We start from the raw sequence: 12,890 nt of genomic DNA, 5'->3' as shown, positions 1-12,890 counted from the left end.
CATGGCCGCGTACCGGGTGCGGGTCCGCACCGGAGCCGCTCCCGCCGCCGGCACCAGCGACGCCATCGCCGTGACGCTCGTGGGGACCCGCGGGCGCAGCCCCAAAACGCCCCTCGACCGCTGGGGGCCCGACTTCGTCTGCGGCGCGGTGAGAAACGGGGAGGGGGACAAGGGGGGGGTGCGTGAGGGGAGTGGGGGGGGGGGCCCTGGGCTGCTCTGAGGGGAGGGGGCGGCGGGGGGGGTGCAGGGAGGGGATTTGGGGGGTCTGGGGGACTTTGGGGGGGCTGTGTCACCTCTGAGGGGGAGCTGGGGGGTGTTTGGGAGGGTCTGAGGGATGTTTGGGGGGGCTGTGTCACCTCTGGGGGGGTCAGGGGGGTCTTAGGGGGACTTGAGGGGATTTGGGGGGTCTGGGGGACTTTGGGGGGGCTGTGTCACCTCTGAGGGGGAGCTGGGGGATGTTTGGGGGGGTCTGAGGGATGTTTGGGGGGGCTGTGTCACCTCTGGGGGGGGTCAGGGGGGGACTTGGGGGGATTTGGGGGGTCTGGGAGACTTTGGGGGGGCTGTGTCACCTCTGAAGGGGTCAATGGGGTCTTAGGGGGAGCTGGGGGGTTTTTGGGGGGGTCTGGGGGATGTTTGGGGGGGCTGTGTCACCTCTGAGGGGGTCAGGAGGGTCTTAGGGGGACTTGGGGGGATTTGGGGGGTCTGGGGGACTTTGGGGGGGCTGTGTAACCTCTGAAGGGGTCAGTGGGGTCTTGGGGGGGCTGGGGGTGTCTGGGGGATGTTTGGGGGGGCTATGTCACCTCTGAGGGGGTCAGGAGGGTCTTAGGGGGACTTGGGGGGTCTGGGGGACTTTGGGGGGGCTGTGTCACCTTTGAGGGGGTCAGTGGGGTCTTAGGGGGAGCTGGGGGGTGTTTGGGGGGGGTCTGGGGGATTTTGGGGGGGCTGTGTCACCTCTGGGGGAGCTGGGGGGTCTTAGGGGGACTTGGGGGAAGCTGGGGGGTCTGGGGGACTTTGGGGGGGGCTGTGTCACTTCTGGGGGGGTCAGGGGGGTCTTAGGGGGACTTGGGGGGTGTTTGGGGGGGTCTGGGGGATGTTTGGGGGGGCTGTGTCACCTCTGAGGGAGGGGGAGGGGGGGCAGGACAGTCCTAGCGGGATGTGGGGGGGGCTGGGGGACACCTGGCTCCCTTTGGGGGATTTTGGGGGACATCTGGGTCCCCTCAGGAAGCAGCAGCACCCCCCAAAAGGGACCCAGATGTCCCCAAGACCCCCAGAAGGGACCCAGGTGTCCCCAAGACCCCCAAAGGGGACCCAGGTGTCCCCAAGACCCCCCAAAAGGGACCCAAATGTCCCCAAGACGTCCAGAAGGGACCCAAATGTTCCCAGCCCCCCCAAAAGGGACCCAGATGTCCCCCAGCCCCCCCAAAAGGGACCCAGGTGTCCCCAAGACCCCCAAAAGGGACCCAGGTGTCCCCAAGACCCCCCAAAAAGGCACCCAGATGTCCCCCAGGCCCCCCCAAAAAGGGGACGTGGGCATTGAGGGGGGTGGGGGACACTCGGTGACGTGGAGGTGACACCCAGGGCGGGGCTGTGGCAGGTGAACCTCCGTGGGTGGCCCTGGGGACACGGGGACGGTGTCGCCATCGCCGGCAGGGTGGGGCAGGGCACACGGGGCCACGGGGGTGGTGGCACAGTGGTGGGACAGCGCCGCTGCAGGGCGGTGGCACGGTGGCACCGTCCCCCAGTGGGTGCTGGGGACAGCGGTGACACAGCAGTGCTGGCCCGGTGGTGGGGCCACAGCAGCGGTGACGCAACGACGGTGACACCGGTGACACTTCCGCAGCGGGTGACGGTGGCTCGGTGACGTGGTGGTGGTGGCACGGCGATGTGACAGCGGTGGCGTGGTGGTGGTGACAGCGGTGGCACGGTGGTGACAAAGGTCACACAGAGATGGTGACAGCGGTGGCACGGTGGTGGTGACAACGGTGGCACAGTGGTGGTGACAGCGGTGGCACAGCGATGGTGACAGCAGTGGCGTGGTGGTGGTGACAGCGGTGGCACAGCGATGGTGACAGCGGTGGCGTGGTGGTGGTGACAGCGGTGACACGGTGGTGGTGACAACGGTGACACAGCGATGGTGACAATGGTGGCATGGTGGTGACAAAAGTGACACAGAGATGGTAACAACGGTGGCACAGTGGTGGTGACAATGGTGGCACGGTGGTGGTGACAGCGGTGACACAGCAGTGGGGACGGCGGTGACAGAGCGATGGTGACAACGGTGGCACGGTGGTGGTGACAGCAGTAGCAGAGTGGTGACAGAGGTGACACAGTGATGGTGACAGCGGTGGCACGGTGGTGGTGGCAGCGGTGACACGGTGATGGTGACACAGGTGACGCAGCGATGGTGACAATGGTGGCCTGGTGATGGTGGCAGCGGTGGTGACGTGGTGACAGTAACACAGCGATGGTGGCAATGGTGGCACGGTGGTGACAAAGGTGGCACAGCAGTGGTGACAACGGTGGCACGGTGGTGACGAAGGTGGCACAGCAATGGTGACAATGGTGGCCTGGTGATGGTGGCAGCGGTGGTGACATGGTGGCAGTAACACAGTAATGGTGACAACGGTGGCATGGTGATGGTGACAACGGTGGCACAGTGGTGGTGACGCAGCGATGGTGACAACGGTGGCCTGGTGATGGTGACAAAGGTGACGCAACGATGGTGACAACGGTGGCCTGGTGATGGGGACAAAGAGGACGCAGCGATGGTGACAACGGTGGCACGGTGATGGGGACAAAGAGGACGCAGCGATGGTGACAACGGTGGCACGGTGATGGTGGCACGGCGATGGTGACAACAGTGGCCTGGTGATGGTGGCAGCGCTGCAGCGACAGTCCCTGTGTCCCCACAGGTGACCAAGTACCCACTTTGGTGACAGTGTCCCCACTGATGTCCCCAGTGTCCCCTCAGGTGACTGAGTGCCTGACTCGGTGACAGGGACACGGTGACACGGTGACAGTTGTGTCCCCTGTACAGGTGACCAGGTACCTGGTTTGGTGACAATGACACACGGACAATGCTGTCCCCAACGTCCCCATTGACGTCCCCTGTGCAGGTGACACACTGAGGCACTGACACTGTGCCCACTGTCCCCATTGTCCTCACAGGTGGCAGAGTATGAGGTGTGACAGTGACGCTGTCCGCAGTGTCCCTGTTGATGTTCCCTGTACAGGTGACACAGTATGAGCTGCAGGGACACAGTGACAGGGACACAGTGACAGAAACGGTGACACAGTGACATGCTGACAGTGACAGTGACACAGTGATAGTGACACACTGACAGTGACACAGTGACAATGACAGCGACGGTGACAGCGACACAGTGACACAGTGATAGTGACACAATAAAAGTGACACAGGGAAAGTGACACAGTGCCACAGAGACAGTGAGACAGAGATGGTGACACAGTGACAGTGACACAGAGACAGTGACATGCTGATAGTGACAGTGAGAGACGGTGACAGTGACAGGGACACAGGGACAGTGACACAGTGACAGTGACACAGTGACAGAGACGGTGACACAGTGACAGTGGCAGCAGCACAGTGACAGTGACACAGGGACAGTGACACACTGACAGTGACAGCGACACAGTGACTGAGACAGAGACGGTGACACACTGACAGTGAGTGACACAGTGATAGTGGCACAATGACAGTGACACAGTGACAATAACACACTGAGAGTGACACTGACAGTGATACACTGACACAGTGACACGCTGATAGTGACAGTGACACACTGATAGTGACACAGTGATACACCGACAGTGACACAGTGATAGCAACACAGTGACAGTGACACAGATAGTGATGCTGACACAGTGACAGTGACACAGCGACAGTGACAGCAGCACAGGGACAGTGATAGTGAGATACTGACAGTGACACAGCGACAGTGACACACAGTGACACCATGACAGTGACACAGTGATAATGACACACTGAGAGTGACACGGTGACACTGACAGTGACACACTGACACACTGACAGTGACACACTGACACGCTGACCGTGACACACTGACACGCTGACAGTGACACGCTGACAGTGACACACTGATAGTGACACAGTGATACACCGACAGTGACACAGTGATAGCAACACAGTGACAGTGACACAGATGGTGACAGTGATGCTGACACAGTGACAGTGACACAGCGACAGTGACAGCAGCACAGTGACAGTGACACAGGGACAGTGACACAGTGACACAGTGAGACAGAGATGGTGACACACTGACAGTGACGGTGACACAGTGATAGTGACACAATGACAGCAACACAGTGACAATAACACACTGAGTGACACAGTGACAGTGACACGGTGACACACTGACACAGTGACACGCTGACAGTGACACAGTGACAGCGACAGTGGCAGCAACACAGTGACAATGACACAGATGGTGACACAGGGACGGTGACACAGGGACAGTGACACAGACAGAGATGGTGACACACTGACAGTGACGGTGACACACTGACAGTGACACAGCGACAGTGGCACACAGTGACACAGTGACAATAACACACTGAGAGTGACACAGTGACAGTGACACAATGACACACTGATAGTGACACGCTGACAGTGACACAGTGATAGTGACACAGTGACATAGTGATAGTGATACAGTGACACACTGATAGTGACACACTGATAGTGACACAATGACAGCAACACAGTGACAATGGCACAGATGGTGACACAGTGGTGGTGACACAGTGATAGTGACAGTGACACAGCAACAGTGACAGCAGCACAGTGACAGTGACACAGGGACAGTGACAGTGACACAGTGAGACAGAGACGGTGACACAGTGACGGTGACACAGTGATAGTGACACACTGACAGTGACACACTGACAGTGACACAGTGACAGTGACACACAGTGACACAATGACAGCAACACAGTGACAATAACACACTGAGTGACACAGTGACAGTGACACGGTGGCACACTGATAGTGACACAATGACACGCTGACAGTGACACAGTGACAGCGACACAGTGGCAGCAACACAGTGACAATGACACAGATGGTGACACAGGGACAGTGACACAGACAGAGATGGTGACACACTGACAGTGATGGTGACACAGTGATGGTGACACAATGACAGTGACACACTGACAGTGACACAGCGACAGTGGGACACAGTGACACAGTGATAGCAACACAGTGACAATAACACACTGAGAGCGACACAGCGACAGTGACACAGTGACAGTGACACAGTGATAGTGACATGGTGACACAGTGATAGCGATACAGTGACACGCTGATAGTGACACACTGATAGTGACACAGTGAAAGGAACGCAGTGACAATGGTACATGGTGACACAGTGACAATGATACAGTGACACAGTGACAGTGACACACTGACAGTGACAGTGATGGTGACACAGCGACAGTGACACAGCGACAGTGACACAGTGACAGTGACACGGAGACGTGACACGGTGACACAGTGACACAGTGACAGTGATACAGTGAAAGTGACACAGTGAAAGTGACACAGTGGCACAGTGATAGTGACACAGAGACGGTGACACGGTGATAGTGACAGTGACATTGTGGTAGTGACGCAGTGACATAGTGACAGTGGCACAGTGATACACTGACAGTGTCCCCAAGACCCCCAAAAGGGACCCAGATGTCCCCAAGACCCCTAAAAGGGACCCAGATGTCCCCAAGACCCCCAAAAAGGGGACACAATAACAGTGACACAGTGACACAGTGACACAGTGACGGTGACACAGTGACGGTGACGCAGTGACGGTGACGCAGTGACACAGCGCCAGTGACACAGTGACACACTGACGGTGATGCAGTGATACAGTGACAGTGACACACCAACAGTGACGGTGACACAGTGACGGTGACACACTGATAGTGACATAGTGACAGTGACACAGTGACGGTGACGCAGTGACACAGCACCAGTGACACAGTGACACACTGACAGTGATGCAGTGATACAGTGACGGTGACACAGTGACGGTGATGCAGTGACACAGCACCAGTGACACAGTGACACACTGACAGTGATGCAGTGATACAGTGACAGTGACACAGTGACAGTGACGGTGACACAGTGACGGTGATGCAGTGACACAGCACCAGTGACACAGTGACACACTGACAGTGATGCAGTGACACAGTGACAGTGACACAGTGACAGTGACGGTGACACAGTGACAGTGACACACTGAGTGACAGTGACAGCGGTACAGTGCCAGTGACACAGCGCCAGTGACACACTGACACAGTAACGCTGTCCCCACTGTCCCCCCACAGGTGACAGAGTACACCGTCCGTGTCCCCCGTCCCCTGGGGCGGCTGCTGCTCGTGCAGGTGCACAAGGGGCCCTGCGGGGGCCTCCCCGAGAGCTCCTGGTACCTGGAGACCCTCAGCGTGTGGGGACAGCTTGGGGACACCGCCGGGGACACCGCCGGGGACACCGCGGAGCACGGGGACAGCGAGGACAGCGGGGACAGCGAGGACAGCGAGGAGGACGAAGGGGACAGCGAGGACGAGGTGACGGAGGATGAGGGGACGGAGGACGAGGGGACAGGGGACAGTGAGGGGACAGGGGACACCGATGAGGAGGAGGAGCCAGAGGAGGAGGAGCTGGAGGAGGAGCCGGAGGAGGAGGAGGAGCCTGAGGATACCGCGGGTGACATCGGCACTGCCACCACAGGTGAGGGCGGTGACACTGCAGGGACATCGGTAGTGCCACAGGTGACACCTGTGGTGGTCCAGGTGACATCGGCGCTGCCACAGGTGACACCTGCGATGGCACAGGTGACATTGGCAGTGCCATAGGTTACATTGGCAGTGCCATAGGTGACACCTGTGATGGTCCGGCTGACATTGGCAGTGCCACAGGTGACACCTGTGGTGGTCCAGGTGACATCGGCGCTGCCACAGGTGACACCTGTGGTGGTCCAGGTGACATCGGTAGTGCCACAGGTGACACCTGTGATGGCACAGGTGACATCAGCGCTGCCACAGGTGACACCTGTGATGGCACAGGTGGCATTGGTAGTGCCACGGGTGCCACCTGCAATGGTCCAGCTGACATCAGCAATGCCAAAGGTGACACCTGCGATGGCACAGGTGACATTGGCAGTGCCACAGGTGACACCTGCGATGGCACAGGTGGCATTGGCAGTGCCACAGGTGACATTGGCAGTGCCATAGGTGACACCTGTGATGGTCCGGCTGACATTGGCAGTGCCACAGGTGACACCTGTGGTGGTCCAAGTGACATCGGCGCTGCCACAGGTGACACCTGTGGTGGTCCAGGTGACATCGGTAGTGCCACAGGTGACACCTGCGATGGCACAGGTGGCATTGGTAGTGCCACAGGTGACACCTGCGATGGCACAGGTGACATCAGCGCTGCCACAGGTGACATTGGCAGTGCCACAGGTGACACCTGTGATGGTCCGGGTGACACTGGCAGTGCTACAGGTGACATCTGTGATGGCACAGGTGACATTAGGTGACAGGTGTGATACCGCAGGTGGCATCGGCAATGCCACAGGTGACACCTGCGATGTCACCGGTGATGTCACCACCCACGAAAGCGACACCTGTCACGCTGTGGGTGGTGTCACAACCTCCGCAGGTGACAGCTGTGACACCGCAGGTGACGTCATTTCCATGGGTGACACCTGTGGCGCTGCGGGTGACATCACAATCTCTGTGGGGGACGCTTGTGACACTATAGATGATGTCATCTCTGTAGGTGACACCTGTGGTATTTTAGGGGATGTCACCGGCTCTGGAAGTGACACCTGGGACACTGTAGGTGACGTCACCCCCACAGGTGATACCGGTGATGTGAGAGGTGACGTCACCACTGCAGGTGACACCGGTGATGTGAGAGGTGACGTCACTGCCACAGGTGACACCTGTGACAGTACAGGCGGCATCACCCCCGCGGGTGACATCGGTGATGTGAGAGGTGACGTCACCGCCGCAGGTGACCCTGTGATGTGAGAGGTGATGTCACCCCCGCGGGTGACCCCGGTGATGTGAGAGGTGACGTCACCCCCGCAGGTGACCCCTGGGACATGAGAGGTGACGTCACTGCCACAGGTGACACCTGTGACAGTACGGGCGGCGTCACCCCCACGGGTGACACTGGTGATTTGAGAGGTGATGTCACTGCCACAGGTGACACCTGTGATGTGAGAGGTGACGTCACCCCCGTGGGTGACACCCGTGATGTAAGAGGTGACGTCACCCCCGCGGGTGACCCCTGGGATGTGAGAGGTGACGTCACCACCACAGGTGACACCGGGGATGTGAGAGGTGACGTCACCCCCGCAGGTGACACCTGGGATGTGAGAGGTGACATCACCCCCACGGGTGACACCTGGGATGTGAGAGATGACGTCACCCCCGTGGGTGACACCGATTATGTGAGAGGTGACATTGCCGTGGGTGACACCTGTGATGTGAGAGGTGACATTGTCGCGGGTGACACCGGTGGTGTGAGAGGTGACATCACTCTTGTGGGTGACGCCTGTGACAGTACAGGCAGTGTCACCCCCTCGGGTGACACTTGTGATGTGAGCGGTGACATCACCGCGGGTGACACCGGTGATGTGAGAGGTGACGTCACCACCGCAGGTGACACCTGTGACAGTACAGGCGGCATCACCCCCGCGGGTGACACCTGTGATGTGAGAGGTGACATCGCCGCAGGTGACACCTGTGATGTGAGAGGTGACGTCACCCCCGCGGGTGACACCTGTGATGTGAGAGGTGACGTCACCCCCGCAGGTGACACCGCTGCCACCGCAGGTGACCCCGATGACGCCGCCCAGCCCGGGCCCTTCCACTTCCCGTGCTACCGCTGGCTCGAGGGCTACGGCACCTGGGAGCTGCCCGAGGGCACAGGTGGGGACACCCAGGGAACACCTGGGGGACACCTGGGGACACCTGACTGTCGCCCCCCGTCCCTGACGATGTCCCCGACGATGTCCCCGCAGCCACCACGCCGGCCATGGAGCGGCACCCGCAGCTGCAGCGGCAGCGCCGGAGGCACCTGGTGCAGCAGCGCCGGCGCTACAGGTGAGGGACAGGTGGCATCGTGTCACCTGCAGGGGTGTGGCACGCCCAGGGGTGTCTCTGTCACCCGTCAGGTGTGTTTGTGTCCCCAGGTGTGTCCTTGTGTCCCCCCCCCAGGTGTGTCCCTGTGTCACCCCCTAGGTGTGTCCTTGTGTCCCCCCAGGTGTGTCCTTGTCCCTCCCCACTTGTGTCCCTGTGTCACCCCCCAGGTGTGTCCCTGTCCCCCCCAAGTGTGTCCCTGTGTCCCTCCAGGTGTGTTTGTGTCCCCCCAGCTGTGTCCTTGTCCCTCTCCAGCTGTGTCCCTGTCCCCTCCCTGGTGTTGTCACCCCCCTGTGACCCCTGTCCCTGTGTCCCTCCCCAGGTGTGTCCCTGTCCTTCTCCAGGTGTGTCCCTGTGTCCCCCCAGGTGTGTCCCTGTGTCCCCAGGTGTGTCCCTGTCCCCTCCCCAGTGTTGTCACCCCCCTGTGACCCCTGTCCCCCCCAGCTGTGTCCTTGTGTCCCCAGCTGTGTCCCTGTCCCTCTCCAGCTGTGTCCCTGTCCCCTCCCCGGTGTTGTCCCCCCCTGTGACCCCTGTCCCTGTGTCCCCTCCCAGGTGTGTCCCTGTCCCTCTCCAGGTGTGTCCCTGTTGCCCCCAAGTGTGTCCCTGTGTCCCTCCAGGTGTGTTTGTGTCCCCCCAGCTGTGTCCTTGTCCCTCTCCAGGTGTGTCCCTGTCCCCTTCCCGGTGTTGTCACCCCCCTGTGACCCCTGTTCCTGTGTCCCCCCCCCCAGGTGTGTCCCTGTCCCTCTCCAGGTGTGTCCCTGTTGCCCCCAGGTGTGTCCCTGTGTCCCCAGGTGTGTCCCTGTCCCCTTCCCGGTGTTGTCCCCCCCTGTGACCCCTTGCTGTCCCCGTGTCCCCCCCCCAGGTGTGCCCCTGTGTCCCTCTCCAGGTGTGTCCCTGTGTCCCTCCAGGTGTGTTTGTGTCCCCAGGTGTGTCCCTGTCCCCTCCCCAGTGTTGTCACCCCCCTGTGACCCCTGTCCCTATCCCCCCCAGCTGTGTCCCTGTGTCCCCAGGTGTGTCCTTGTGTCCCCCCAGGTGTGTCCCTGTCCCCCCCCCGAGTGTGTCCCTGTCCCTCTCCAGGTGTGTCCATGTCCCTCTCCAGCTGTGTCCCTGTGTCCCCAGGTGTGTCCCTGTCCCCTCCCCGGTGTTGTCACCCCCTTGTGACCCCTGTCCCTGTCCCCCCCCAGGTGTGTCCCTGTCCCTCTCCAGGTGTGTCCCTGGTGTCCCTGTGTCCCTCCAGGTGTGTTTGTGTCCCCCCAGGTGTGTCCCTGTCCCTCTCCAGGTGTGTCCCTGTTGCCCCCAGGTGTGTCCCTGTGTCCCCAGGTGTGTCCCTCTCCCCTTCCCGGTGTTGTCCCCCCCTGTGACCCCTTGCTGTCCCCGTGTCCCCCCCCCAGGTGTGCCCCTGTGTCCCTCTCCAGGTGTCCCTGTGTCCCTCCAGGTGTGTTTGTGTCCCCAGGTGTGTCCCTGTCCCCTCCCCAGTGTCGTCACCCCCCTGTGACCCCTGTCCCTATCCCCCCCAGCTGTGTCCCTGTGTCCCCAGGTGTGTCCTTGTGTCCCCCCAGGTGTGTCCCTGTCCCCCCCCGAGTGTGTCCCTGTCCCTCTCCAGGTGTGTCCCTGTTGCCCCCAAGTGTGTCCCTGTGTCCCTCCAGGTGTGTTTGTGTCCCTCCAGGTGTGTTTGTGTCCCCAGCTGTGTCCCTGTGTCCCTCCAGGTGTGTCCCTGTGTCCCCAGCTGTGTCCCTGTCCCCTCCTCGGTGTTGTCCCCCCCCGTGACCCCTCGCTGTCCCCGTGTCCCCAGGTGTGTCTCTGTGTCCCTCCAGGTGTGTCCCTGTGTCCCCAGGTGTGTCCCTGTGTCCCTCAGTGTTGTCCCCCCCCGTGACCCCTCGCTGTCCCCATGTCCCCAGGTGTGTCCCTGTGTCCCCAGGTGTGTCTCTGTCCCCTCCTCGGTGTTGTCCCCCCCCCCGTGACCCCTCGCTGTCCCCGTGTCCCCCCCCCCAGGTGTGTCCCTGTGTCCCCAGCTGTGTCCCTGTCCCTCTCCAGGTGTGTTTGTGTCCCCAGGTGTGTCCCTGTGTCCCCAGCTGTGTCCCTGTCCCCTCCTCGGTGTTGTCCCCCCCTGTGACCCCTCGCTGTCCCCGTGTCCCCAGGTGTGTCCCTGTGTCCCTCCAGGTGTGTCCCTGTGTCCCTCCAGGTGTGTTTGTGTCCCCAGGTGTGTCTCTGTCCCCTCCTCGGTGTTGTCCCCCCCCCGTGACCCCTCGCTGTCCCCGTGTCCCCCCAGGCTGGCCCCGTTTGCCCCCGGCCTGCCCTGGGCGCTGCCCCAGGGGACACCGCTGGACCCTGACCTGAGCTACTCCCTGCCCAAGGCCACGGCCTTCTACCTGCGGGGCAGCGCCGCGTGAGTGACCACTGAGTGACCACTGAGTGACCACTGAGTGACCACTGACCCCTGAGTGACCACTGAGTGACCTCTGAGTGACCATTGACCCCCAATCCCTGACCTGCCCCTCCCCCGTGTCCGACCCCTGAGCTACTCCCTGCCCAAGGCCACGGCCTTCTACCTGCGGGGCAGCGCCGCGTGAGTGACCACTGAGTGACCACTGAGTGACCGAGTGACCACTGACCCCTGAGTGACCCCTGAGTGACCCCTGAGTGACCACTGAGTGACCCCTGACCCAGCCCTGACCCCCCCAATCCCTGCCTGACCCTTGACCTCTGGCTGACCCCTGCCTGACCACTGACCCCTTGTCTGGCCCTTGACCGTTCCTGACCCCAACCCCTGACTGACCATTGACCTCTGACCCCTCTCCGGACCCCAAAATCCAGCCCCACCCCCACCCCCACCGAGCCCCCTCGGGTGTGTCCCCCCCCCCCACCCATCCCTGTCCCCTCCGTGTCCTCCTGTCCCCTCCTGCGTCCCCCGGTCTGCTCCACCTGCCCCCCCACTGTCCCCAGTGTCCCCCCCAATGTCCCCCCAATGTCCCCATGTCCCTGCCAAGTCCCCAATGTCCCCCCAATGTCCCCCCAATGTCCCCAATGTCCCCCCAATGTCCCCATGTCCCTGCCAAGTCCCCAATGTCCCTGTGACCACCCCAATGTCCCCCCCAGTCCCCAATGTCCCCCCAATGTCCCCATGTCCCTGCTAAGTCCCCAGTGTCCCTGTGACCACCCCAATGTCCCCAATGTCCCTGTGACCACCTCAGTGTCCCCGTGTCCCCCCAAGTCCCCAATGTCCCCAAGTCCCCATGTCCCCCCAATGTCCCCCTCAGTCCCCAATGTCCCCAATGTCCCTGTGACCACCTCAGTGTCCCCATGTCCCCCCAATGTCTGGCCCTTGACCGTTCCTGACCCCAACCCCTGACTGACCATTGACCTCTGACCCCTCTCCGGACCCCAAAATCCAGCCCCACCCCCACCCCCACCGAGCCCCCTCGGGTGTGTCCCCCCCCCCCACCCATCCCTGTCCCCTCCGTGTCCTCCTGTCCCCTCCTGCGTCCCCCGGTCTGCTCCACCTGCCCCCCCACTGTCCCCAGTGTCCCCCCCAATGTCCCCCCAATGTCCCCATGTCCCTGCCAAGTCCCCAATGTCCCCCCAATGTCCCCCCAATGTCCCCAATGTCCCCCCAATGTCCCCATGTCCCTGCCAAGTCCCCAATGTCCCTGTGACCACCCCAATGTCCCCCCCAGTCCCCAATGTCCCCCCAATGTCCC

General features: G+C 61.3%; 1 protein-coding gene across 1 annotated transcript in view; it reads left to right on the top strand.

Moving 5' to 3' along the window:
* Nucleotide 1: 1 nt before the first annotated feature.
* Nucleotides 2–12,890, top strand: part of LOC138100821 (polyunsaturated fatty acid lipoxygenase ALOX15B-like) — a 31,624-nt gene continuing 18,735 nt past the window's right edge. Inside the window, exons 1-5 of the mRNA XM_068998685.1 lie at nt 2–148; nt 6,367–6,769; nt 8,887–8,982; nt 9,075–9,156; nt 11,462–11,578. Of these exons, the coding sequence (XP_068854786.1) occupies nt 2–148; nt 6,367–6,769; nt 8,887–8,982; nt 9,075–9,156; nt 11,462–11,578 (845 nt within the window). The remainder of the gene's footprint in view (nt 149–6,366; nt 6,770–8,886; nt 8,983–9,074; nt 9,157–11,461; nt 11,579–12,890) is intronic.

The sequence above is a fragment of the Aphelocoma coerulescens genome, unplaced genomic scaffold, assembly GCF_041296385.1.
Source record: "Aphelocoma coerulescens isolate FSJ_1873_10779 unplaced genomic scaffold, UR_Acoe_1.0 HiC_scaffold_143, whole genome shotgun sequence".
Taxonomy (NCBI): Eukaryota; Metazoa; Chordata; class Aves; order Passeriformes; family Corvidae; genus Aphelocoma; species Aphelocoma coerulescens.
This window is presented reverse-complemented; position numbering and strand designations above follow the sequence as displayed.